We start from the raw sequence: 26,091 nt of genomic DNA on the forward strand, positions 1-26,091 counted from the left end.
GTAATTGCAAATATTATAAAATATTCTGATTTATTGAAAGAGAAAATGGATTTTTAAAGGGAACTTATGAGCTAATGTAAATTAGGGAAGAGTCAGAGGATCAGATTCTGAAGCTACCCATCCAGGAGCAATGACACTGCACCAAATGGGCGCCTCTGGAAAAGAGACCATGGCCGTGCCACTTGGGGCTGATTGCCCTGAGGATTGGAGGCCTGATGCGGCACTCCCCCTTCCTTTCCTCCACACCCAGAAAGAACCAAAGTCTCTGTCACCACGTGTGCTACAGTGTGTATTCTTCCTTTCATAGTCACCTCTTCACAATTCTAATTTTCTAATGTAAATCTCAAGCGGGTTCAAATGACTGGAAAAATCTAAGTCGCATGCCTGCATCTAAAACTGCAAGCGGGTCTGGAATATAAATATTCTGTCCTCTGTCCTGTGAAGATAGATTAATAATACGAGGAGTTACCAAAATTTAGGGAAATATTGGGGCATCACACATGGTAAGTATTCACTACATGGGCCATATGTTGGGATCACCTAAAATGACATCATCAATTCTGTGGTAGCCATTACTAGCACTCACAAAAACCTTTATGGATCTCTTCCTCTTCCTAGAAAACAAGTGGCAACTGCAGCAGAGGTCATATAACTTGCCTTGGCTGATGTGACGTAAATGGAAGTGACAAGTGTCATGTCACTTGTCACCGGGACAGGATATACTTGAGCTGATATGCCTTCTATGTACTCTCTTGCCTTGCCACGGTCAACGCTGAAGCCCTCAATAGAGGTGGCAGCGCCATAACAAAGTAAGGCTTCGATCAGCCTGGGTGTCTAAATGAGCTGAAGAACTCCCTTCTTGACCTACCATGGACATGTAGCAAAAGCAAGAAATAAAACTTGTTCTGGGCTTCCCTGGTGGCGCAGTGGTTGAGGGTCCGCCTGCCGATGCAGGGGACACGGGTTCGTGCCCCGGTCCGGGAAGATCCCACATGCCGCGGAGCGGCTGGGCCCGTGAGCCATGGCCGCTGAGCCTGCGCGTCCGGAGCCTGTGCTCCGCAACGGGAGAGGCCACAACAGTGAGAGCCCCGCGTACCGCAAAAAAAAAAACAAAAAAAAACCTTGTTCTAATTTCCTGAAATTTTGCTGTGACATAATCCAGCCCATGCTGACTGACAGAAGCCCAGACCTCTTTTCTGACTGCACCTTTTATACTACACATAGCTAACAGCTTGCAAGTCATGACACAGGGCTATTTGTATAACACTTCAAGTTCAACATGTGCAAAACAGAACTCATGAACTCTTCCATAAATTATTCTTCCTCCAGTGTTTCCTACCTCAATAAATCCTCCAACAACTGTATGTTTGCTCAATTTAAAAACTTAAGAATCTTTCCTGATTCTTCCAGTTTCCTATTACTCACATGCTGCCAATGTCCAGGTGCTATGGTTTTTCACTTCCTCTACGTTTCTCTAGTCCTGGACCCTACTTCCAATAGCCTAGTCCAAAAAAACCCCATCATCTCTTACATAATTTAATGAAATAGCCTCATACCTAGTTATCCCCCATTTATCACTGCCTTACAAGCCAGACTCCATGCTACTGCCAACATGGTTCTTTAGGTGATTTATGTAGTTTTAAGTATAGATTTTAAACCTCTTCATTAAAACCCACCAATGGCTTCTCATTTCTCTTAGTGTAAGTTGGAATTCCTGACTGAGAGCTTTAAGGTTCTACATGGTCTAGCCTTTTGCTCATCAGATCGTCATACTGTTCTCTGGAAGTGCTGACTGGCATTCAGTTCTGAAGACTTGCTATCCTTTTCCTCACCTCAGAGCTTCTGTTCTGCTGTTGTGTCCTTTATCTGTAGTCACTTCCCCAACCAACCAATACATCCACTACTACCACCACCACCTCTATCTCATGGCATCACTCAGTCTCTAATGCCAGTGCCTCATCTACATCTCTGTTTAGTGCTATTGCCTCAGGAAACAAGTCTTCATCCTTGGTCCTCTGGACCAGTTATATGCTCCCAAAGTATTTCATACTTAATGTTCACTCATGCCGTCCTTTTGTTGTATCTTATCTTTGTTTTCTCAAAATAGTCTTTACATTCCATGATGAAGAAAACATTGGCTAGATTGCCATTGTTTCTTCAATGTCTAACACGACAAAGGCCATCAATAGTATTGTTCTGAATGAGGGTCTGTCTTTGAATAAATGACTGACACTTAGAAGATGCTTTTACAGCTTTATCGTCTTCCCGTTTTTCAGTTGTTCTACCTACGTAAGTCTATGTCCAGCTATTTTTTTTTTAAAGGAAGGAAATTCTTTTTTTTTTAATAAATGTATTTATGTATTTATTTTTGGCTGCATTGGGTCTTCATCACTGCGTGTGGTCGTTCTCTAGTTGCAGTGAGCGGGGGCTACTCTTTGTTGTGGTGCGTGGGCTTCTCTTGTTGTGGAGCACGGGCTCTAGCGTGCAGGCTCAGTAGTTGTGGCACATGGGCATAGTTGCTCTGCGGCATGTGGGATCTTCCCTCACCAGGGATCGAACCTGTGTCCCCCGCTTTGGCAGGCGGACTCCTAACCACTGTGCCACCAGGGAAGCCCATATCCAGCTATTTTTTAACTTCATAGTTTTAAAAATTACCGTTGTTTGTTGTTTACATGATGTTGTTTGCCCATCTGTTCTTTATTTTGTTTTAGTTTTCTACTTATGTCCAGCTTACTGCTAGCACGGAATCATTTTAGTTTCAATTTTCTAAACTGTTTGGAAACCAGAGGTTGGTTTCTTTAATTCTCATACCTCATGCACAGAATGCTGACAATTTTTTGGATTCAAGCTTTTGCAGAAACTATTACATATCCTTCGTATCTGGGGAGGTAGAGAAAATTCTGATACTTTGATTTTTTTTTCCTCCTCCAAATTAAAAAAAGCCTATTTTAGAATAAAAATATCTGTAGCTTGATCCGTGTGAATGCCCTAACCCCTATATCCAGAAAGCATTTTAGCAAATCACTCAAATATTAAAACCTAGATTTGAAATAACATCTCTCTGAAAATCGTTTTTAGAATTTAATAGGACTGATAATATCTTGTTAACAAAAACTCTGTTGTTTAAATATATTCCAGCTGCATAATCTTTTTATATAACAATCTAAGTAATGAGATAGGAAGAACGGATAAATTTTCCCATAGATTAAGGCAGTTGCAAATGTATCTGAAGCATAATCCATTGGTGGGATGTAGGAGGGATGTTTAAAAGCCCATTTAAAGAGTAATTTATGAGTCTTCCAGGATGTTTGGTCTCTAATCAATAAATCGTGAGCCAGTGGGGCTTCTTAATGAGCGTCGTGTCTGCGATAGCTAGCAGCAATTTGGCAGGTCCCACAGCTGCTTTTTTCAAGTGAATCCAAATCCTCCACAGACCTCTCTTACTTTCCAACACAGTGTTTCTTTAGGGGTGCACGGCAGCTGTCATAATGTTTTCCTCCATACTGTGTTAAAGTATTGAGAAAACTGCTATACAAATGCAAATTTAGGGGCCTTAATGGATTTTCTCTTGAAGCTGCCTGGATATTGTTCAGAGAAATAACAAGCTACTCGGCAAACAGCAAGGGGGAGGAGTTAAAATGCAGTTGCAGTGTGGTCTTCTGCCACATTTTTACCGAACACTTTAGTGTAATTGAAGTATTATCTGCCATGATTTTTTCTATATGAAGAGATTTTTAGAGGACACATGACTTTTAGGTGCAAGTGTGAGTTAGAAACTGCTTAGACTTCTATTGTGGACAAGACTGTTTGTCTACCATCAGGAGTAGGTAAAAGATCCTTTGAAGGATTTTATTCCAAGTAGAGAGGTTTACAGCCTGGCAGCTTCCAAAATAGTATAATGATAATCTGAAAAATCTCTCTTGTAGTGAAATTTAGAGGAAATTTAAAACCTCATCAGGGGAATTGCCTGGCGATCCAGTGGTTAGGACTCCACGCTATCACTGCAAGGGACCCGGGTTCGATCCCTGGTCGGGGAACTGAGATCCCACAAGCCGTGCGGTACGGCCAAAAATAAATACATAAAACCTCATCAGTACATCTGCCTTGCTTATCACGGTTCACACTCAGGGAAGGTCCACTTTATGTTTTCTTCTGTTGAGAGTTCTCGGATGTGTGTCATTATGCCCAGGAGACATGAAATCTTCTGAAGGCAGGACATACGCATCAATGTCTATATTTACCACGTCTCTGAATTTCCGACATCTGGGCCCTTGCTGATCCTGGAGAGACTGTCCCTGCCAGGGCTGGCCAATTCCTAAGGGTAAGGAACTACTGGGCTGAGAGCACAGCTTTCATAGGCAAACCATCCAATCCAAAACCCATACCCCAACTCTCCTGTAGGGGCTTTCACAGACCTCTTACATTCTGGGTACCCTCCACCTGCCCGAATCACTCCAGGGCCAGGTGCCAGATAACTAGGGACAGTCCCTAGACCCCAGAGCCTGCTGAAATGATCCAGACTAACCAATCCTGAACATGCTTACACTGCTTGCCCACACTGTGCTATGGAAACCACAGGAAAGGCTATTGTGCTAGCCCTTGCGTTCCCTGCTCCGTCAGCCTCTTATCTAACCCCGCGGCTTCCACACGTGGCCCCTCATGGGATGGTACGCCCCCCTCTCCTCTTGGCATCTGTGACTTTAACGATCTGTCTTTTCAAGAACAATAATCCTCTGATCTGTTGGCCTCCTCATACCTGAATAATAACAAACCCTACATTTTAAAAAAATATCCTAGGTTGCACAGTATACCCAGGGATGCTAATGGTCATTCATTTGGTCCGAGCGGGTGTCTCCTTTCTAGGTGATTTGAAAGGTGTCAACAAGTTTTCTAAATCAAAACTACCTGCGACCAACCTGTTCAAACATATACTAGTCATTTTAACTAGATTAAGGAATGACATCGCTTGAGAGCGGTAATGTAGTCATTTTCCTTTAGCCGTATCTCATGAGAAAATGATCTTAACTCTTAGGCACCTAGCAGAGCACAAGATGTAAAGAGGGGGCTGTAACGTGTGGATTTACGTAAGAGTGAGGAAGGTGGAGATATCCAGGCGTGCGAGCCCTGAGCAGCCAGGAGACGAACTGCAGAAGGGATGAGCCAGAAAAAAGAGGGAACAGGAGCTCCAGGTAAATGTCGACAGTTTCACAACTTTAGATAAGGCCCAACCTTGGCATTAGGTTATGTTCAGACGCTTCTTCATTCACACACAAAAAAAATCGTTCTTTTTTTTTTTTAATAACACAACCATCTGTTTTGCTTAGGAGAGATAATGTACAATTAGTACATTTTAATTTGCTAATCCAATGTGCCTTGCCCACACTCAAAGGAAACAAATGTAAAGTAAAAAATGTCTTAGATGTTTGCAGCCAATTAAGTTGACTGCGCTCTTTTCCCCGTGAGGGCCCGGTGTGCAATGTCTGCAAAGAGCAGCCTCCTGGGTGTAGTGTACGCAGCCTATTGCCTGTATGGTTTGCCCGAAGGGACCTTCGAGACAGCCCTTTCCAGTGGACATTCAGGACTGACATGCTGTCCCTAATCTAGGCTCCAGACAGGTATGCGCGGTGCCTTTGGAAAGCCCCAGGGCACAGTGGCCAGGGTCCACATTGGCCAAGTCATAATGTCCATCCGCCCCAAGCTGCAGAACAAGGAGCATGTGATTGAGGCCCTCCGCAGGGCCAAGTTCAAGTTCTCTGGCCGCCAGAAGATCCACATCTCCAAGAAGTGGGGATTTACTAAGTTTAATGCAGACGAGTTTGAAAACATGGTGGGAGAAAAGCAGTTCATCCCCGATGGCTGTGGGGTCGGATACATCCCTAATCATGACCCTCTGGACACATGGCTGGCCCTGAGCTCGTGAGAGCCTTGGCGCTGTCCCCTCCTTACTCATGCCCACCAATAAATCCTACTTTCCTGTCAAAAAAAAATAAAGATGTCTTAGACGTGTGAGGTAAAACTTTCCAGGATTCAGCTTTCAGGAGAGAAAGCTCAGGATAGGTTAGAGGTCCTGGCGATCTGAAAGGGCAGGCAGCTCAGTGTCCAGAGACTACAGTTAAGAGAGTTCTGGGGCTCCCCTGGTGGCGCAGTGGTTGAGAGTCTGCCTGCTGATGCTGGGGACACGGGTTTGTGCCCCGGTCCGGGAAGATCCCACATGCCGCGGAGCAGCTGGGCCCGTGAGCCATGGCCGCTGAGCCTGCGCGTCCGGAGCCTGTGCTCCGCAACGGGAGAGGCCACAACAGTGAGAGGCCCGAGTAACGCAAAAAAAAAAAAAAAAAAAAAAGAGAGTTCTGGAACTCAGGAGCCCGTAACGAAGCCTGCTCACGTGCACAAGCCGCCTCCCATCTCTGGTGGAGATCTGGCTTGATCAGCACCCCATGAGCACTTACTGCTCTCAGTCCTGCCTCACCCACCTACACTTGATCCTCAACACAGAAGTCAGAGTAATCCTGTAAAGTCAAATAATGTCACTCCTCTGCTCAAAATCCTCCGGTGACCCAGACAGACTCTAATAAGAGCCAGAATCCTTGCGTCACCCACAAGATGCTCTACTTTCTGAACACCCACTGTCTCTCGGACCTATTTCCTTTCCTTCTCCTCCACACTTCTTCTGCTGCAGCCCTCCTTATTGTTCAAGAACATTCCAGGCACACCCTCACCTCGAGTCTTCTCTACTTGTGGCTTTCCATATCTGGAGATTTCTCTTCCTAAATATCCATCTGTACCCAGGCAACTGAAAATGGCTAAAGGTAAACATACAACCTCACATTCTTGAGGTCTGTTCACAAATGCTGTTTTCTCTCTGAGGTCGCTCAGACCATCCTATGTTAACTTGCAAGCTTCCTCCTGACCACATCACCAACTTTCTTCCCTGCTTCCGTGTTCTTAACATTTATCGACTTCTCACACACCACATATGTTATTTATTTATGTTTTATTTCCTATCTATTCCCATTAGAATATAAGACACTGGAGGTAAGGGGTTTTGGTTTTTGGTTCATTGTCTTATGCCCCATATAAAACACAGTGAACAGTGCCTAACTTTTGTGTTAATTGAATAAATGAAAGACATTCCATTAGATGCTTGACACAGAGTTAAGAATGAATAACTATTCCCATCCCTGGGGAACGCCATATGCAGGTGGGTGGCAGAACCAATATTTACAACACAAACTTGTAAATCTAAGTTGTTAGAAAAAGGTGGGGTGACTTGTACCAAAGTAGTGGTGCTGAGGACTCCTAAAGCTCTTGAGAACAGAATGTCCCTCTCAGAGGAGATGGCCCCTCTCCTGGGGCCAAAGCCATTGCAAACATGATGAACAGACATTCTGACCAGTCAGAAACAGCCCCGTTTTAAATACTCACGGCAATTGATAATTCAGATGGATAAACGAAGATGGCTATTCCTTTTACAAAAATGCCGTAGAGATGCTCAAAATAGTGTTCCTGATTCATTTAAAATATTTATATTTGAAATAAAAAATGTTAAACTTCTGCTCTAGTCATTATCTACTGAGCTCCTAACCATGTGTCAGGCACTGTGCTTAGAGCTAGGAGGGAAGGAAAGATAAAGAGGATGTAATTTCAAGCCTGTAGGAGCAGAGAGTACACCTGTCTGCTTATAGATAATTTTAGTAATAGAATGGCAGAAGGCTTATTCCTTAAAACCACTAATTACCATAAACTCATTAGAGATGAATGCAAATTCTTCATGGAGATACTTGTCATCAATAAGAAGGTTAGGGGAAAGGACAGATTGTTTTAAAGCAAGGCATTATCCGGAGTTAGAATCTCTCTTGGTTCTCCCTGATGCTTAACCTCAAAGAAACTCCACTGTTCTAAGTCACTTCTCTAACAGTAATGAATGCCATATCTGTATCTTCTGGATACACAATTGCCCCCAAGCACACCATGCTCTGAGTTAATTTAATTCATCACATTATTGGGTACCTGCTTTGTATGCATATATTGTTCATGACATTCCCTTTCTTTCCTTCCCCATCAATCAAATCTCTGCTCACCTTTTATACCCTATTCACATGCTACTTCAGTGAATTATCCGCTGAATTCCCTAGCTTGCCACTCAATCCACTTACCCATCTGTGCTTCCATAACTTGTGATATCACTTAACTAGTATTAGTTGAGTACTTCCTCTATGTCAGGCCTATCTCTAAAGTATGGGAATGTAAATATAAACAAAACAGAAAGAAAATTCCTTCCTGCATGACACTTAAAATCTGGAACATGGTTTATGCCATAAAGAAATAAATATGTTGTCAAGTGGTGATAAATGGTCTTTAAAATAAAGTGGTGTAGGGCTTCCCTGGTGGCGCAGTGGTTGAGAGTCCGCCTGCCGATGCAAGGGACATGGGTTCGTGCCCCGGTCTGGGAAGATCCCACATGCCGTGGAGCGGCTGGGCCTGTGAGCTGTGGCCGCTGAGGCTGTGCGTCCGGAGCCTGTGCTCCGCAACGGGAGAGGCCACAGCAGTGAGAGGCCCGCGTATCGCAAAAAAAAAAAAAAAAAAAAAAAAAATAAAGTGGTGTAACATCATTAGAGTCCTTCCCTGATTTCCTCGTTATATACAAAGGAATGGGATAATAAAGGAAGGATGCTGAGGAGATGGCATTTGAGCAGATACTTGAAGGGATACTTTGCATGTAGAAACACATGCAAAGGCCCTGAGGCAGGAACATGTTTGGGAGCTCTAAGAAGAGTAAGTAGGTCAATGTGTCCTGAGCACCATGATGGTGGGGGAGGCATTCAGAGAGATGGTTGAGCCAAGTCATACTGTGACCTTACCAAGGACTTCAGAATTTAAGTGTGATGAGAGGCCATAGGAAGTTTTTGGACATGAGAATTACACCATCTAAAAGATTACTCTAGCCGCTATGTAGAGAAGAGACTGGAGGGGGACAGGAGTGGAAGCAGCAAGTTCAGAGGGAGATTATCCCTGCTGAGAAATACTGGTGTCACTTATTTTGTATTTAGTTGCTTCTGGTTTTTTACTGTAAATTGCTTAAAGGTGGACCTTGATTTATTCATCTTTTATTGTCAGTATCCAGCAAATGCCTGGCACTTAGTAGATGTTTAATAAGTGCTTACGGAAGGAAGGAGGGAAGGATTGAGTAAATAATTAATGAGTATGATGATTCTTGAATCTAGTTAGAAGAAACTCAGATGGGAAAGTGTTGCTCTTTCCAAACAACAGTACAAAAAGAAAAGTCTTCCTTATTTTTTCAGTGAAAGGAACACATTTTTTTTGTTAGAAAATTGGAAAAGTTGGGTCCTGCTCGCATTCCAACACCAAAAATGAACGTACAGCCATGAAGATGGCTTCATTCTGCAAAAACTGACCAATTGGTTTTAAGAGTTATTGGAAGCAGAAAGAAAGAATGGCTCACATTTATTGGAAGTGGGCAATGTTTTTCTAAACAAGAGAGAAATACTTCTTCCTTCTCTCTTAATGGGTGGTACTGTGCTCTTTTGGGCTTACAGAAAGCCAAGGCCATTGAGCAGATGGTCCATTATTGGGGTAGAGGAAAACAAATCTCTCATCTGAAATTAGTTTAACTTGGGAAGAAAATTTTCACTTTCACAGACGTACTTGAAGTTGGCACAAAAATGAGAACATGTTGAATTTAAATCAACTTCTCTGCTTCCTTATGTTTTCTGTTATCTATTAATCAAATGCTTTTCTGCTATATTTGGCAAAATAACAATAAAGAATAAACTTTCGTCCTAAATACAATGATTAATCACCCAAGACGCACTTGTAACAAGACTGTGCTTAGGACTTCATTTAAAAATTCAAATTCAGTCCCGGCCACAAGAAATTTAACATTTGAACAATCAGTTTCACTCATAAACCAAGGCTTTGGATAGGAAAAAATGGGCAGTGGCACTGTGTCTGAGTCACAAGCATGCAATTCACCTTGTCTGGAAAGATGGTTAAGGATGTCCTGATGAGTAGTTGTAGATGGTTATAATGTCTCTGAGAATCTGGGGTAAAAACATACCCACATTCAGACACAGGTTTACAGTACACACTCAGTGATGTCTGAGCACATGATAGACACTAAAGAAACTCTTTCCTGGAATATTCTTAATCCCTGGCACCCTACATCACAGTCTTATTTTTACATTTTACATTGCCTATGGAATCTGTTTCAATCTTAGGGGGGTTGTTGGTAAATGGCCATTCTATTTTTGAGTTGTTTGGGTGGAAACACTGGAGGTCTCCTTAACTCCTCTTTGTCTCACATACTCTGCACCTAATTCATCAATAAATCCTGTCAGCTCCATCTTTCAAATACACCCAGAATCTTCCTACTTCTCACTGCTCTGCTGCCATCATTATCTTTCTTCTGGAATATTGCAAGTTCCCTAGCTTGTCTCCCTGCTTCTGACTTCAGCAGCCACAGGGAGGCAGGTAAAAATACATCTCTCCTCTCCTCAGTCCCCACAATGGTTTTGCATCAGGGTAACAGACAAAGTCAGTAGAATATAAGGCACTATGTGACCTGTGTCTCCTAGACTCCTTTACCTTTCTAACCTCATCTCCTATGATTTTCCCCTTTATTCACTCTGCACCAGCCATGTCTCTGGCAAAAACCAGATATGGTGTTGCCTCAGGGCCTTTGCATATGCTATTCTCTCTTTCTGGTTTGCTTGTCTCCTGGTATTTGCATAGCTCGTTACTTTATTTCTCTGAGGATTTATTGGAAAGTCATCTTCTAAGTGAGGCCACCCTCTCTGTAACTGCCATACCACACCACACGTGCCTATCTCCCTTCCTGCTGTATTTTACTTCCTGGTATTCACTCCAATGTAGTAGAGTGTATATTTTATCTACATTTTGTAATTGTCTTTTCCTCTACTAGAATAGAAACTCCAAGAGGACAGAGATTTATCTGTATTCACCACTGTATCCCCTAGACACTAGAATAGTGTCTGGTACACGCTAAAGATGTAATTAAATAATTTTGAATTAATTTATAATTTTGAATTCTCCCTATCCAAATACATTTTATTTACAAATAATAATCTATGAGACTTAATTTTGGGTTTTTTCTAGATAGAGTGTTTGTGAAACTCCTTGGTTCTTTTGCTTCAGTCATAAAGTGAAAGCAATAAAAAAATTAAGAAATATGAAAAGTGAGAAATTTAGCATGAGGAGAAGGAATCATAATATGTGGACCAAGAGGCTGTGCTGTGTCCATAAGTCTTTGTTGTAACCTGGGTAAAACACAGGAACTAGAATGGAACACTCAGCAAAAGTAACACCCAAGCTCTCATCCCTCATCTCTACTTCTTGTAGATGTTAGAATTAACTCAAAAACTTAAAGTCAGTTTCTTCATATGCAATGAAGGAGCTGAACTAACTAGCTGACTCTTTGAAGCCTTGCCTAAGCTCTAAGGTCATGATTGCTTACTTAGTAAAGAATTTTTTTTAAATAATAGATACAGCATGAGAAATCTTCACTATTAAAAGGAAATTTATGGTAAGAAAAATTTTTTAAATATTGAAGAAGCAACTCTTAAGAAAGGATGAAACTGGATCTAGGGCTCGTAGCATCAAGAGTTTGTGGGTCTTTCCCTAGAGCACTGCCATTAAGGGGACTCAGCATCCAAGGCCCAGGCTCTGTCCCTCGGTTCACATTCCTGAGGTAATATGACTAACCAAGGGGAGTCAGGGCCAACCTGATGTTGCCAGACAATCAGGGTGATGTGAGAGAACTATGGTCCCTGTGGACCAACCATTACGGATGGGAGACTGTTCTCAGAGAAGAGGACCAAGAATAACTTCCTGAGTGTCTACTGAAACTTTTCATCCCAGGGAATCTAAACCAGTAGGTTTGACATCAGCACCAGTCTGACATCACACAATGGAGAGCATTCTAGGTAGATGATACTTTTTTGACTCTTTAATCGCCAATATTAAGATTAACAATTCTTTTTTTTTTAATTCAAATGGCAGGTTACTGACATGATAATTAATCTTAGATGACCCTCAAAATACTATCTGTTCGGGGCTTCCCTGGTGGCGCAGTGGTTGAGAGTCCGCCTGCCGATGCAGGGGACGCGGGTTCATGCCCCGGTCCGGGAAGATCCCACATGCCACGGAGCGGCTGGGCCCGTGAGCCATGGCCGCTGAGCCTGCGCGTCCGGAGCCTGTGCTCCGCAACGGGAGAGGCCACAAGAGTGGGAGGCGTGCGTATCGCAAGAAAAAAATATATATACCATCTGTTCAGTCAATACTCTCAGTAACTTTTACAACTTAATTTTATAGGTCATAAAAATCAGTTTGTATGCCTTCCCCCATGCAACCCAGACCCCACATTAAATAAAATCCTCTTCCAGTTCAATCTGCCTCAAAGGGCCCAGCTAAAATTTCCTCGACAGAAATAGATATGGACTAATTTAAAACGTTTTCTTATTATGTGCTCAGTAGCATTTCTTTGTAATTAGTTATTTTAAAATTAACTGTGAAAAATATTACTGTGATTCTTCGATCTACTTTGTCTCACCACCCAGTCTCTGAACGTTCGATTTTAGGGCTGATCTAAAAAATAAACAAAATTTATTTCTAAGTAGGTAGGAATTCTTATTTGATCTCTTGCCTAAAACCTACCATATAGTAAGTTTTAACTGGCATTTATGTGGCATCTTAAAATATCACCCACTCTTTATTTTAGAATAAGTCTCTTTACCCTTTCATAGTACAGGGCTTGTCCAGTTTACATAGTGCTACGCTGATTTTGGAGCAGATTTTGAGTTCCCAACAGAGCTATGTGTCCTTGCCAATCTTCTGTCAAATTAAGTTTAATTCGTAAATTAAGGCCAAAAATTCAATCAAGGCTGTATTGAGAAGATTTCTTTTCTGATTTCCCTGAACCAGAAGTTTTGGAGTCTCTGAAGCCTGAGTGCATATTCTGGTTTCTAAGTTTCTTCTATTGATATTTTTTCCCTCAGATGACATTGGTAGAAATTAAATGGTTCATTGCTTTGGGGGAAATTTTACTCTTTGCTCAATAGTTGAAATTTAAGATACTTTTCCCGCCTAGCTTTCACTTCCATTTGACAAGCTTCAGGCAGAATTTAAAGCAGGAATCCAGTACACCTAAACGCTGCTATAATAAGATAGAAATGGGCTTTCCATAGACTCTTTCCTTGAGAGTTATTGCTCAACAGTGCCTTCTCTTATCCCCCCAAATTTAATGAAATGTATAAGTCGTCTCTTCTCAACAGAAGGCTTCAAAATACTAGGAAAATCTCTAACCTAAGTTTTGGGAAAAACTGAATTATATCAGACACCAATAGACAATAACTACTTCAAAAATAGAAACTATTGATACACTCTAAGAATGTTTTGACCAGGGAATAATGGTGTGAATTGGTAATAAATCTTACCACTATAATTACAGTAAAGCCTATTTTATTCCTAAACTTTTGTCTTTTGCCTTCCAAGAGATTTAAAGTTGCAAGAATTCCTCATGAGACTTACAAAAATAATGAAAAGGATAGAAAGGCTTCTAAGACGTGAGGTGAAGGCACTGGTTGATTTAGCTCAGGGAAGTGCCTGAGGGGTGGATTCACCTTCAAACATTTGGAGAACTGTTCTAGGATGCCAGAGGCCAGATGTCCTTCATTGCCAAAAAGGGCAAACCAAGAGACAATGGGCTAAAATTCCAACGTTTCTAAGTGTGTAAGGCAGTAGTTTACAACCCTAGGTGTATATTGATTCAACTGGGAGCTTTAAAAAATTACCACTGCCTTATGGTTACCAAGGGGGAAAGGGGGAGTGGGATGAACTGAGAGATTGGGATTGACATATATACACTAATATGAATAAAATAGATAACTAATGAGAACCTGCTGTATAGCACAGGGAACTCTACTCAATGCTCTGTGGTGACCTAAATGGGAAGGAAATCTAAAAATGAGGGGATATATGTGTACATATGACTGATTCACTTTGCTGTACAGCAAGAAACTAACACGACATTGTAAAGCAACTATACTCCAATAAAAATTAATTTTAAACAATTACCAATGCCTCAGAAAAATTAAATCAGCTTAAGCACTGGTATTTTTTTAAAGTCTCTCAGGGTATGCTAATATACAGGTAAGGCTGAGAGCAAGTGTGAGACAAAAATGTTCTGTAAAATGATATCATTAAAGCATAATAAGAATTGAGCAAGTGCGTTAGAGACAAAGAAAACATGCCCGTCGTTCTCTAAAGATGTTTGTTTGCAAGTCTCAACCCTAGAGGAAGCTCTCAAATTTTTTCCATATCTGTGATTTCAGAAGGATACAAGTGCCATTTGCAGATCCAGAATTTAGACTTGGAGTCAAGGTCATGTTCCTGCTTCCCGTAGGGGATCACTCATTATAAAACCAAACACAGTCTCCTAAACCTACCAGAAACAGAGTAATCTTTAGGTTACTAAGTAGTTCTGACTCTGCCACCCTGAGATTCACCTGCTTCTTAGAGTTGTATCATTTTTTACTATAATGCCAACACCACCTGTCTGGGACATAGAAGGACGCTGCCCTGATCCCATTTCCAGCACTTTGGCTCAAATCTGTGTCCCTTCTCTTTGGAAGCAAGCTGGAACTCCCAGAGTGAATAACAATAAGTCAGTAAGATCTAAAGAGTGTAATCCCAGACATGTTGACAAACTTCAAAAATCTATTTATGCCTTGTCAGATTATTTGCCAAGCCTGTTCCAATCCACCCGCTGCCTTGAGACAACTACACTCCCGCCCTCCAATCCAGGCACAAGTTGTAAATATCTGGCTAATTTCTTTCCTTTGCTTTTACCCTACCTATCCCTTATATGGTAACTGCATAGTCTGGCCACATGGGATCTCTTTCTATTCTACACAATATCTCTCTGGTTAAAACCCAGATAAGATTGGGGCTTCCCTGGTGGCGCAGTGGTTGAGAGTCCGCCTGCCGATGCAAGGGACGTGGGTTCGTGCCCCGGTCCGGGAAGATCCCATATGCCACGGAGCGGCTGTGCCCGTGAGCCATGGCTGCTGAGCCTGCGCGTCCGGAGCCTGTGCTCCGCAGCGGGAGAGGCCACAACAGTGAGAGGCCCACGTACCGCAAAAAAACAAAAACAAAAACAAAAACAAAAGCCCAGATAAGAAGATTCAGTGCTTTAGGTTACAGGAGAAGAAAGAACAGGAGGATAAGGAAAAGAAGGAGCAGGAAGAGGAAAAAAGGGGGAGGGGGAAGGAGGAGGAGAGGGAAAAGATGAAGAGGAAGAAGGAGAGAAAGAGGAAGAATTGAATGAAGAGGCAGGGGGGAGAGAAACCTAATTTTTTAATCAATACTATGTGTCAGCTGCTTTATTTCCAGTATGTCTATATGGTATTATGATCTTCAAAATAAACATGGGTATTGAGTATTATCTTCCAGACAATGAGACACAGTTTTCAGAGGTGAAATAACTCTCCCAAGGATACACACATAGAAGAATCAGGCTGAGATTCAATGGGAGCCTATCCTACTAGACAGCTCACGATCTTTCCACTCTCTTTGCTTTTCTTCCTCACTCCTATTTCTGGGGAAAAAGAGTCATATCTCCCCAGATTTGCCACAAGTCCAGGACACATCAATCCTATAGCATTTCGCATGAGTGACACCCGCAAGAATTGTACAATGTAGTTTCCATAAATCCATCTCTCCTCAAGTATTTATTCTACAGATGACCTACTCTTCAAATGAGAGACTCTATATTCCTTCCTTCAGCTCTGATCATTACATTTAGGTATGTCATATTCCAACCACAGGAAATTAAAAAAGAAGAAGAAAAATCATAAAAAGAAAAGGGGGGAAAAACATTTACTTAAGAGGAACAAGGATAAGAATTATAGTGGACCTCTCATCAGAGAACAGGAAATCAAGAAAAGAGTGAGTTAGCATTGAAAAAAAAAACAAAAAAAAACCCCAAACCTAAAATTCTGTATCTATCAAAATTATCCTCTGAAAGTGAATTAAAAATTTACAAAAAACCACAAAACTGGAATTCATCACCAGCCAACCTACTCTTCAGGAAATATTAAGAGAATTTCTTCAGAGAGAAGGAAAATGATAAAGGTCAGAAACTTGGATCTACATAAAGAAAGGAAAGCACTGAAGAAGGAACATATAAAGGTAAAATAAAATCTTTTTTTTCTAATTCTTATTTGATCTAAAAGATACTTTTAAGAATAATAATAACAATGTATTAGGTGATTATAAATGAGTGAAATGAGTGATATCAATGTCACAGGGGAAGCAGGGAGAAACTAAGAATAATTTTTTATAAGTACCTAAACTACTTGGTAAGAGTAAAGTATTGTTTGTTTTTGTTTGTTTTTTTAAATTAATTTTTATTGGAGTATAGTTGCTTTTTTAAAATTAAATTTTATTGGAGTATACTTGTTTTGAGCATAGTATTACTGGAAATTGGACTTAAAGTAGATAAAAATGTAAATTGTAAATTGCAGGGCAATCAGTGAATTTTTAATATAATCAATATGCTAAGATAGGAGATAGAATGATATAAATTGATCAATTAAAACTAGAGAAGTCAGAGAGAAAGGGGGAAAATAAATGCAATGAATAAAAAAGAATTTCAAATATGGTAGGTATTAATCCAATTAAAATTCACATAAAATGTGCATAGTCTAAATAAACCAATTGAAAAACAGAGGTTGTTAGTGGTTTTGGTGGGTTTTTTTACATCTCTATTGGAGTATAATTGCTTTACAATGTTGTGTTAGTTTCTGCTGTATAACCAAGTGAATCAGCTATATGCATACATATATCCCCATATCCCTTCCCTCTTGCGTCTCCCTCCCACCCTCCCTATCCCACCCCTCTAAGTGGTCACAAAGCACCAAGCTGATCTCCCTGTGCTATGCAGCTGCTTCCCACTGGCTATCTATTTTGCATTTGGTAGTGTATATATGTCAATGCTACTCTCTCACTTCATCCCTGTTAGAGTGGTTTTAAAAGTAAAAATGACCCAGTTCATGTTGTCTGTAAAAGCCCACTTTATTATTTTTTAATTTTTATTTTATACTGGAGTATAGTTGATTAACAATGTTGTGTTAGTTTCCGGTGTAGAGCAAAGTGATTCAGGTATAGATATACATGTATCTATTCTTTTTCAAATTCTTTTCACATTTAGGTTAAGCCTACTTAAAATACAAATATTTTAATAGTTTAAGAGTAAGGGAATAGAAAAAGCTACATCATACTAATACTAACAAAAAGAAAGCAGTATTGATTTCAGACAAAAAGGACTTCAGGACAAGGAAAAGACTCAGAGATAAATAGAAGCATTACAGGATGATAAAGAGACAATTCTCTAAGAAGACATAGTAACCCTAATTGTGTATGCACCTAACACAAGAGCATGAACACACACGAGGCAAAAACTGATAGAACTAAATGGGGAAATAGACAAATCCATTCTCAATGGCGATTTCAACACCCCTTTCACTATTTGATAGATCAAGGAGGCAGCAAATCACTAAGGATACAGATGACTTAAACAGCATTATCAATCAACTTGATCTAATTGACATGTACGGAGTACTTCATTCAATAACAGAATATACATTTTTCTCAAGATTACATGCAATATTATCCAAAATATACCAAATTCCAGGCCATTAAAACACATCTTAGCAAATTTGAAAGAACATAACAAAGCATGTTCTCAAACCACAGAGGAAATAAATTATAGAGAGAGAGCTAGAAAATCCACAAATATTTGGAAATTTAATAACATACTTCTAAAGAGCCTATGAGTCAAAAATGAAGTCCCCCCCCAAATTTTTAAAATATTTTGAACCAAATATAAATGAAAACACAACATGAACATTAGAGAGATGCAGCAAAAGTAGTGTATAGAAGGAAGTTTATAGCATTAAATGCTTATATTAGAAAATAAGAAAGATCTGAAACGAACAACCTAGATTTCACTTTAGAAAATTAGAGAAAGAATAGCAATTTAAGCTTTAGGTAGCAGGAAAAAGCAAGAAGTAATGCAAATTAGAGCAGAAATCAATGAAATTGAAAAAAGGAAACCAACAGAGAACATTGCTTTTAAAAATATGGTTCTTTGAAAAAATCAACAAAGTTGATAAACTTCTAATCAAGCCAACCAAGAAAAAAATGAGAGAAGACAGAAATTACCAATACCAGAAATGAAAAAGGGAACAACACTAATGATAATAAGGAAATACTACAAAAATCTCTATTTGTACAAATTTGATAATGTAGAAAAAATGAACCAGTTCCTTGAAAGATACAAACTACTAAAATTCATACAAAGAGAAATAGATAACCTGAATAACTCTATGCTTATTAAAATTGAAATAATATTTTAAAACCTTCTAAAAATAATTACCAGACCCAGATGTTTTCACTGATGATTCCACCAAGTATTTAAGGAAGAAACAATACCTATTCTCTGTAATCTCCTCCAAAAAGATACAAGCAGAGGGAATACTTCCTAATTTATTCTCTGAAAACAGAATTACCTTAACATGTAAAGCAGATAATATTACAAGGAAAGAAAAAAAGCAGATCAGTATCTTCCATGAACATAGATGCAAAAACTTCAACAAAACATCAGTAAATAGAATCTAACAATGTATTAAAAGAATTATACACTAGGAACACGTGGGATTTATTCCAGGTATCTAAAGCTAGCATAACATTTGAAAAATCTACCTGTGTAAGCCAACACATAAGTGGGCAAAAGAAGAAAAAGAAGATGCTGAAAAGCATTTGACACAATCCAACATCCATTCATGATAAAAATTCTCAATACTCTGGAATAGAGGGGAACTTCCTCAACTTGATAAAGGATGTCTACACAAAACCTACACCTAACATGGTAGCTCATGATAGGAGACTGGATACTTCCCCACTAGACTGGGAAAAAGGCAGAGATTCTCTTACCACTTCTGTTCGGCATCATACTGAAAGTTCTAGCTAGTGCAATAAAGCAAGAAAAGATTGGAAAGGAAGAAATAAAACTCTTTGATGATGACATGACTGTACAGAAATCTCCACTGAATCTGCAGAAAAACACTCCTGGAACTAATAAGCAAATATAGCAAGATCACAACATACACATCAATACAAAACTCAGTTGCTTTCCTGTATACCAGCAATGAATAATTGAAATTTGAAATTAAAAAATATTTACAATAGCACCAAAAATGAAGTACTTAGGTGTAAATGTAACAGCATGTACAAAATTATATGCAGAAATCTAAAATATTGATGGAAGAAATCAAATATCTAAATAAATGGAGAGATATTCCATGTTCCTGCACTGAAAGACTCAATAGTCTTATGATGAAACTTCTTCCCAAATTAATCTGTTTATTCAATCCAATCACTATCAAAATCTGATATCAGCATAGTGTCTAACATTTATATGGAAAGGCAAAGGATCTAGAAGGCTCAACAAAATATTGAAGAACCACAACGCATTCTCTGATTTCAAGACTTATTAAGAAGTTACAGTCATCAAGAGAGTATAAAGGATGGCAGATGTTAGGGGCCAGGTTTCTTACTGTTGGAGGGGGAGTTACGGACAAGCAAGGGGAGGAGTCTAGAATGACCCACGTGGTAAGAGATTAGAGTTGAGCGTGTTAGCATGAACGCATGTTTAGCTTAATATAAATACTTATAGATATGCGTGTATACAGTATCACTACACACACATATATATTTCCTTGCTCTGTCAGCTGAGAGGGCCTAGTGGTACTGACACTCCAGTCGCAATGAGCACAACTGGGACACAGATCTTGGATTCTAATACAATTCTCAGTAAAAGGAAGTAGGGACCCTTAGAGAAATGACCTCCTGGAGGACTGGGTCAGTGGATACATAAGATACACTTGGAGCATCTTGTAGTGCTAAAAAAACCCTAAAAAACAAAACCAGTCAAACAAGCCAAAAACCCTCAATGATGTTATGTCAAAGGGATACAGGAATTAACTGAAAGAGCTCCCAATGGCCAAAGCTGGAACACCTGAACAACAAATAAACTTGAATTGGATAATAGTCCAAAATGTAAAATAAATATCCATGAGCCCACATTGATATACACGAGTGATCGAATAAATAAATCAGTAGAACAGATACATCTCCCATCCACAGGAATTCCAATAATTTATATAATACCATTCACGGAGGTGGAACAAAATTCCCCATTCCTTAGTGTGAGCTGCATATAGTCACTTCCTTCCAAAGAGTATAGTGTGGAAAAGGGGGAAAAAAGAGTATGTAACAATGGAGAAACATGACAAATACTACCTCAGCCAGGAGTTCAAGGTTAACATCAAGAGTGATAGTCATATTGATAGGATATTACCTTAATATGCTGTGATGAGAATGGTCCTTTAACTCTGTGGTTTTCTTACCGGAAGGCAAGCAAGACAAGGTGACAGTCTTGGTTCTGGAGGGGAAGGAGAAATTACCAGTTATAGGGGAATTGATGTCAGGTGGGCTCATTAGTTACCAGGGAAACCAGTAGAGGGGCACACCCTCACCAGCCCCTTGGATTAGAACAATCACCAGCTGGGGCCTGGGACAAGTGGGTAGGAAGGTCAGTCATGTGCCTAGGGTATCAGTGAAGCAGGCATTGGTCGGGCAGGGGGTGTACAGAGAGCAAGAGAACAGCCATCTTGGGCTTCTCTGGTGGCGCAGTGGTTGAGAGTCCGCCTGCCGATGTAGGGTACACGGGTTCGTGCCCCGGTCCGGGAAGATCCCACATGCCGTGGAGCGGCTGGGCCCGTGAGCCATGGCCGCTGAGCCTGCGCGTCCGGAGCCTGTGCTCCACAACGGGAGAGGCCACAACAGTGAGAGGCCCGCGTACCGCAAAAAAAAAAAAAAAAGAAAAAAGAAAAGAGAACAGCCACCTTGTGGGGCCTGACCATGAACTCCACCCTCACACACCCTGCACGACCGACCCTAATGATCTTGGCCCACCCCTCTTCCACAATATCCCTGGGGTCAGTTTTGTAGGGGCACTGCAACCAGACACCACAAATACACTACAGACAGCAGCAGCCAGAGAGCATCAACAGTAAGATACCTAGTACGCTCAGAACAGTCGTTTGCCAGGATGTGGGCGAGTTTTGGAGCCAAGTGCTTACCGGGTCAAAGGAAAGGGAGTCAACAGCAGCAGTGTCCCGTCCAGTTATAAGGAAGGCAAGGCCACCCCCGGTTTTCACAAACCCAGAGCCACCTGCATGGGGAGGGGAAGGCCCAGCTTTAAAAGGAACATTCTGGTGGCCTAGCCAGGAGTCAGCAGTCACAGCATAGGTCTGCCACCCCATGTTGAGTGCCATCAGAGGTGGACCTGGTAGGTCTTTCCAAACAAAGCACAGTTAATCCCACTAGTTGGACCTGTGTGTCCAGAAGCCAGCCTATACCACCCACATAGCATAGCCCAAGGGGCTCATGGGCCGTCAGCTGTACAGTCATGTTTACCAACGGGGGTCCTTCTGATATATTGACATGTGGGCCAGGAAGACGGTGAGTCTTTGTCCCCCATGGTCAGTAGTCCCCACATAGTCACAGTAGCCAGGTCAATTTTTCATGGAAGTCCAGAGGATGACAATGGTATCTGGCTGTAGGCCCAGCAATTCGACTCATTTTGCAGTGAGGCCACTGTTGCTGCTCAGTTTTCAAATAGATTTCCTCCTCTTGGGCTAGGGATGAAATGTGGGACATCTAACAGGTCCAGCACAGGGGAGATCATGACAGTTAAGCAAAATACAAGCAGTAACTGCATTCAGAGATAATGCCACAGCGGCCTATGGGTTTTTTTTTTTTTTTTTTTTGGCAGTACGCGGGTCTCTCACTGCTGTGGCCTCTCCCGTTGTGGAGCACAGGCTCCGGACGCGCAGGCTCAGCGGCCATGGCTCATGGGCCCAGCCACTCCGCGGCATGTGGGATCTTCCCGGACCGGGGCACGAACCCGCGTCCCCTGCATCGGCAGGCTGACTCTCAACCACTGCGCCACCAGGGGAGCCCCCGCCTGTGGTTTTTGTCCTGGTTTGCAATACAGTTCAGAAAACTTAGGTTTTCAGTAATACAATAACATGTCCAAAACCATGTATACAATGGCCACCTAGTTTTACCTTGCATGTCTGAACCACAGTGACTCCATTTTGACTTTCAAATGCATTCTCCTCCTCAATGGCCAAAGCAGATGCACAACGCCTGTCTGAACGACCACAAAACAGGCTGCTCTGGTCAGTAAAATTGAAGTTAAACCATGTATTGAATATAAGCCAGAATGACTTCCCCATACCTCAATGTGTACAGATTTTTCCATCATTTCCCTTTTTGACTGTAAAACTTTCAATAGAAAGTATTGATGATCAAAATATCCATCCCTCAATGCTGGGGTGCTGGCTCCTACACCAGGTTCAGATCATGTCCCTTGGTGCTAGGCCTCCTTTATATTTGCCTAGTCATTCACGGTGGGGGAAAACGTATCAGATCTCCTGAACAGGCTCAAGGTACGTTAATGGGGAAACACTTTATAGGCTATACATTTTATCCCTTATACCCAACTGTCACACAAGCATTGTACATCTGTTTTTAGCAGCAGACTTAAAGCAAGCAGTGTCACATTTCATGAGTAGTTATACTGCAGGAAAGGTGACCCCTTCCAGGGTCCGAGAGTGAGCTCTTGTCTAACATTCGGAAATGAATTGTCCAAGGAGACACACGTGCTGACGAAGCAAGAGACCTTATTGGGAAGGGGCACCTGGGTGGAGAGCAGGGGGGTAAGGGAACCCAGGAGAACTACTCTGCTACATGGCTCGCAGTCTCAGGTTTTATGAGAATTGGGTTAGTTTCCAGGTTGTCTCTGCACAATCATTGTGACTCAGGGTCCTTCCTGGTGGCATACGCATCACTCAGCCAAGATGGATTCCAGAGAGGAGGATTCTGGGATGTTGGTAGGACATATGGACTGGCGTCTCCTCTCTCCTTTTAACCTTTCCCCAATTCTTCCAGTTGGTGGTAGCTTGTTAGTTCCACATTCCTTATGAGGACCACCTGTTGTGAGTTAACTCATGCAAGTGGCTACTATTGGGCCTGGCCAGGGCCGGCAGTTTAGGACAGTGGTTTCCCTATCAGCTATACTCTGTGACGATGTCACTAGATAATTTTCTTTCCATCCAGAGCATCAGGGCAAAAGTATGGCTAACACAATAACTTTCATAAATGCAGACCTCAATTAACAGAACTAGAATTTAACATCCACTGAAACATAATATTGTGCTAAAATTACCCTCATCTCCACCAAACACAGCCACATCAAAACTAATTTGTTTGCAATATAAGTCTTGTCGACCGCATAGGCTCCTCCAAACTGGCTGAGGGGGAACTCCTCAGGAGTCTCAGACTGAATTCCCAAAAGGCCTCTCAAGGCCAGGAAGGAAATGCCAAAGGCCTGCTATCAGGCTCAGCCTTGGTGGGTTTTTCTCTTCTAGACGTTCCCAAAGTATTGAGATTCCTGAGTTAATGAATTTTCTTTATTTAACTTAGCTTAGTTTCAAGTTACCAAAATCTAGAGAGACTAATTTAGACAGACATTCCCAAAGCATAATTATTTCTATAGAGTTTACCTAAAAGCTCTTTTTTCTCCTTTCCACTTAAGATTAAAGTTCCAAAGAACCCAGGTAGATCATTTACATCTCAAAGGCACAAGAGGAATACCAATTCCTTCTATAAATAGAAAGCTAGCTTAACCAGTTACAAACGTCTCACTTGGATTCAATACCTGAGCCATTAAGGCCATTGATCTCCAGATCTCTTGGCAGCCCCCATTCATCAAGGAGAGCCACCACAAGGCCGCACATACCAGTGGACAGTCACCCCAGGATTTCCCCCGCAACTTTCAGGATCACCCCTGGAACTTTTGGGCCCCATATTTTAGTGGACAGCCACCCCGGCATTGCCCCTGAAACTTCTGGGATTACCCCTGGAATTTTTGGGTCCCCTGTGTTAGTGGACAGCCTCTGCAACTTTCCATTCCCCGTCCTGTATTTCCCAACATTTCCGTGCTCACGGGAGTTTCCTTGGTCTCCTGGCTTCTCTGCCAATTGTTGGGCTGCACCCCGAAGGCCTACAAGGCCTGTGCTTACCCAGCTTCAAGACCAAAGAAAAAGCTGAGTCAGCGACAGAGACCTCAGTGGTTTAATGCATGGGGGAGCTTACCTGTCTGAAGCAAGGTCCTAGAGCAACACCCCACCGTGTGCAGCGGACAGCGGACAGGACATGGCAGCAGGCTTCACTCAGGGGAGGAAGTGAAGTTTATAGGGGAATTTATGTCAGGTGGGCTCATCAGTTACCAGGGAAACCAGTTGAGCGGCACGCCCTTCACAGCCCCTTTGATAAAAATACCACCAGCTGGGACGTGGGGGTAGGTCAGTCTTGTGCATAGGGTGTAGGTGAAGCAGGCACTGGTTGGGCAGAGGATGTACAGAGAGCAAGAGAACAGCCATCTTGAGTGGCCTGACCATACACCTCCCCAAAACCCATCACCGCAGTCCAATTCTGAGAGGAAAAGTGAGAAACTTAGCACAGCCAAAAGGAGGTGTGGAGACATCACAATTAAATGTAATGTGGTAGCCTGAATGGGATCCTGGAATAGAAAAAGGAAATCTGAAAAAATGTGTGGACTCTAGTTAATAATAATGTAATGATATCAGTTCATTAGTTGTGACAAATAACTCACTACAGTAATATGAGATGTTAACAACAGAGAAACCCAGGTGTAGGGTATATGGGAACCCCCTGTACTCTCTTCACAAGCTTCCGGTAAATCTAAAAGTATTCTAAAATAAAAAGTCTATTTTGAATAAAAACTGAGAAAGCATTTTCTGCAATCCCTATTTTCCCCTTTAACCTCTCTTCTTCTGTATTTGTGTTATTTATTGATGTTTTACTAAAGTAAGTCTTCAGTTTTATGACTGAAAAAGAATTCAATTTAAAATGGCATAAGTCATAAGAACGAACAAATACATGTAGGGACTAGGTCTAATAATGCTTATATTTATTTCTGCATATATAAATGCTCAATGCCTTGAGAAAATAGTTTGATTAAATAACAAGGAACATAGCAACATATGAACAAAAGGCAGGGTGAACAGGACTCTAGAGGATTTTATCTACTAAGAGGACTCTGGCCAAATTGTTGGAATAACTGATAACACCACAGCTCTCAAAACCAATGAAATGATCATGTCAGGAATAAATGAAAAATTATGAGCATCAACTTGCCAACATTTAGGTCTCTTCCATGTCTTGGCTATTGTAAACTGTGCTGCAATGAACACTGAGGTGCATGTATCCTTTCAAATCATGTTTTTCTCCAGATATATGCCCAGGAGTGGGATTGCTGGATCATATAGTAGTTCTACTTTTAGTTTTTTGAGGAACCTCCACACTGTTCTCCATAGTGGCTACACCAATTTACATTCCCATCAGCAGTGTAGGAGGGTTCCCTTTTCTCCACACCCTCTCCAGCATTTGTTATTTGTGGACTTTTTAATGATGGCCATTCTGACTGGTGTGAGGTGATACCTCACTGTAGTTTTGATTTGCATTTCTCTAATCATTAGTGATGTTGAGCATCCTTTCATGTGCCTCTTGGCCATATGCATGTCTTCTTTGGAGAAATGTCTATTTAGAACAGACTTATGGTTATCAAGGGAGAAGGGGTGTGTGGGGGGGAATGGATTGAGAGTTTTGGATTAACAGATGCAAACTATTATATATAGAATAGATAAACAATAAGGTCCTACTGTAGAGCATAGGGAACTATATTCAATACACTGTAATAAGCCATAATGGAAAAGAATATGAAAAAGAATATATATATATATATATATAAATGAATCACTTTACTGTACTCCAGAAACTACACAATGTTGTAAATCAACTATACTTCAAAGAAAAATACATTTAAAAATAAATAAATAAATA

The 26,091-nt window shown here is 41.2% G+C and overlaps 1 protein-coding gene across 18 annotated transcripts in view; it reads right to left on the minus strand.

Moving 5' to 3' along the window:
* The window catches only part of LOC307195169 (uncharacterized protein), a 665,726-nt gene that overhangs the window by 36,023 nt on the left and 603,612 nt on the right, over nucleotides 1–26,091 (minus strand). For all 18 annotated transcript variants that reach the window (XM_079939118.1, XM_079939117.1, XM_079939116.1 and 15 more), the window contains one exon: nucleotides 20,456–20,539. In XM_079939118.1, coding sequence (XP_079795244.1) covers nucleotides 20,456–20,539 — 84 coding nt within the window. The remainder of the gene's footprint in view (nucleotides 1–20,455; nucleotides 20,540–26,091) is intronic.

The sequence above is a fragment of the Stenella coeruleoalba genome (genome assembly GCF_951394435.1).
Source record: "Stenella coeruleoalba genome assembly, chromosome: 12".
Classification (NCBI taxonomy): Eukaryota; Metazoa; Chordata; class Mammalia; order Artiodactyla; family Delphinidae; genus Stenella; species Stenella coeruleoalba.